Here is a 2,144-nt window from a genome sequence, read left to right on the forward strand (position 1 = left end):
CTGATTGAGGGGATTTAAACCCTTGAAATCTGGCAACCGCAAGGGGAAAAAAGGTCATCCATGAGTGTTTTTCGCCAGTTGTCATTAACGTGGACCTCACGGCAGACGTGTTTTCTCAGAGGAACCTTGCTCACCTCCAGACGTCACTGCCTTTGGAGAAGGTGGATGATTTGATGACCTCCGGTGCCATCCAGGCGTAGGTTCCCGCGGTGCTCATCTTCGTCGTCTTGTGCCACTCGCGCGCCAGACCGAAATCTGTGATCTTCAGGGTTTTGCCCTCGATGCTGTCATTCTCCACAGGCTCCGCCAGCAGAACTGAGACACACACACACACACACAGATAGATGTCAGAAATACTGTCTCGATAATGTTTTCCCTCCAAAAACAATGTGCATCATACAAACACAGACCACACAACGACAGCAGGAGACACACACACACAAAATATCTTTCACATCCTCTTCTAAACCATCAACAATCACACGATACTTGTCAATTGGTGTTTAACTATTTAATTGTTTTATGTCCAGTTTGACAAGTCACCTTTATTTTTATAGCACTTAATACACTAGAGATTGCTTGAAAGAAATGAGTCCTGTGATGCTAGATGTATGAGATCGATGTTGTGAAATGTGCTGCAGTGTTATTTAGAGAGGAACAGAGAAGGCCAGGAAAGTAAACATTTAAATGCATAAATAATCGCAAAAATAAAGACATAAATATTTATCTTATTTACATAACAGTAAGTAGTAAGTAATTAATAAATAAGTAAATAAAAGATAAATATTTATTTATATAAGTAAACAATATGTACACAAAATGTAAAAAAAGTAAATGAGCAAATAAATAAATAATAAAAACTGCTTTTGAGCATGGTTATATATTCTCTCTATGAAGCCTCCATTATACACCATATGGACAAAGGTATTGGGACTCCTGAACATTAAACCAGCGGGGACTTTTATGACATAGCTTTCTAAATAAACAGACGTTAATATGGAGTTGGTCCCCTTCTCCTCTGGGAAGGCTTTCCAAGAGGTTTTTGAGTGTTTCTGTGGGAGTTTTTGCCTATTCATTCAGTAGATCTATTAGATGAGATTCACTCAGACCACATTGCTAAAACTGTGAAGCTTGCGTTCTGCAAGTGAACAACGCTTTATTGTGCCATCCCAAAGAGACATAAAATCACTTTCCCGGACTTCTACATTAACTGTTCCCTCCTGGTGGAATGACCTGCCCAACTCAATCCCAGCAGCTGAGTCCTTAGCCATCTTCAAGAAACGACTAAAAACACATCTGTTCCTTCTTTATTTGACCCTCTAACTCTAGCACTCTCTATTCTAACTCTATTCTATACTTGCACTCTATTAATTTACTAACGGCTTGTTTTCTAAAAAAAAAAAAAAAAAACACTAGCTTGCTCTATTCTATCTGCTTTCTTTTTATTTTTTATATAATTTTTAAAAACCTTGCTACGTGTACTGCATTAAGCTAACTGAGACTTGTTATAGCGCTTGTGTATCATTGCTCTTTTGTTGATTTTGATTGCTTCTATTGTCCTCATTTGAAAGTCGCTTTGGATAAAAGCACCTACTAAATGACTAAATGTAAATGTAACTGTAGATCATTTGTGAGGTCAGACTGTGTGATTGGTCAGTGCACAGAACAGGTTTCCACTGCTCCAGAGTCCAGTATCTGTGTGCTTTACTCGCTCAGCTGTATGCCGTGGAAACCCATTCGTGAAGCTTCTGCTGAGAGTCTCTGCTGTTCATAAACACTTCCAGTTACAGCTGAGCATCCGGCAGTGATGAAACACACGGAGAAGCTGCATCCTATCACCGTATCACGCTTCAGTCCACTGGGCTCCTCAGAATGACCCTTCTTTCACAAAGGTGTGTAAATACAGCCTGCGTGGCGAGGGCTTGATTTAACACACCTGTGGCGACGGGTCTGATTGAAACCTGAATTCAGTCATGAACAGTGTTGGGCAGTAAGGCATTACTTAGTATTACTTTTTTAGTAACGGAGTAATTGAAGGCATTATAATTTCCAAATTATATATATATATATATTTTTGATGAGCGAGCTACTCGTGTGCGCGCGGGACTCCCGGAAAATAGACATATCTAAACAAAGAAACGAAT

At 39.6% G+C, this 2,144-nt stretch overlaps 1 protein-coding gene across 1 annotated transcript in view; it reads right to left on the minus strand.

Annotated features, from left to right (window-relative positions):
- Window positions 1–356, minus strand: part of LOC107575154 (mitogen-activated protein kinase kinase kinase 10) — an 18,234-nt gene extending 17,878 nt beyond the window's left edge. Inside the window, exon 1 of the mRNA XM_016261571.1 lies at window positions 135–356. Within this exon, the coding sequence (XP_016117057.1) occupies window positions 135–217 (83 nt within the window). The 5' untranslated portion in view covers window positions 218–356. The remainder of the gene's footprint in view (window positions 1–134) is intronic.
- Window positions 357–2,144: the final 1,788 nt, after the last annotated feature.

The sequence above is a fragment of the Sinocyclocheilus grahami genome, unplaced genomic scaffold, assembly GCF_001515645.1.
Source record: "Sinocyclocheilus grahami isolate Dianchi unplaced genomic scaffold, SAMN03320097.WGS_v1.1 scaffold2486.1, whole genome shotgun sequence".
NCBI classification, from domain to species: domain Eukaryota; kingdom Metazoa; phylum Chordata; class Actinopteri; order Cypriniformes; family Cyprinidae; genus Sinocyclocheilus; species Sinocyclocheilus grahami.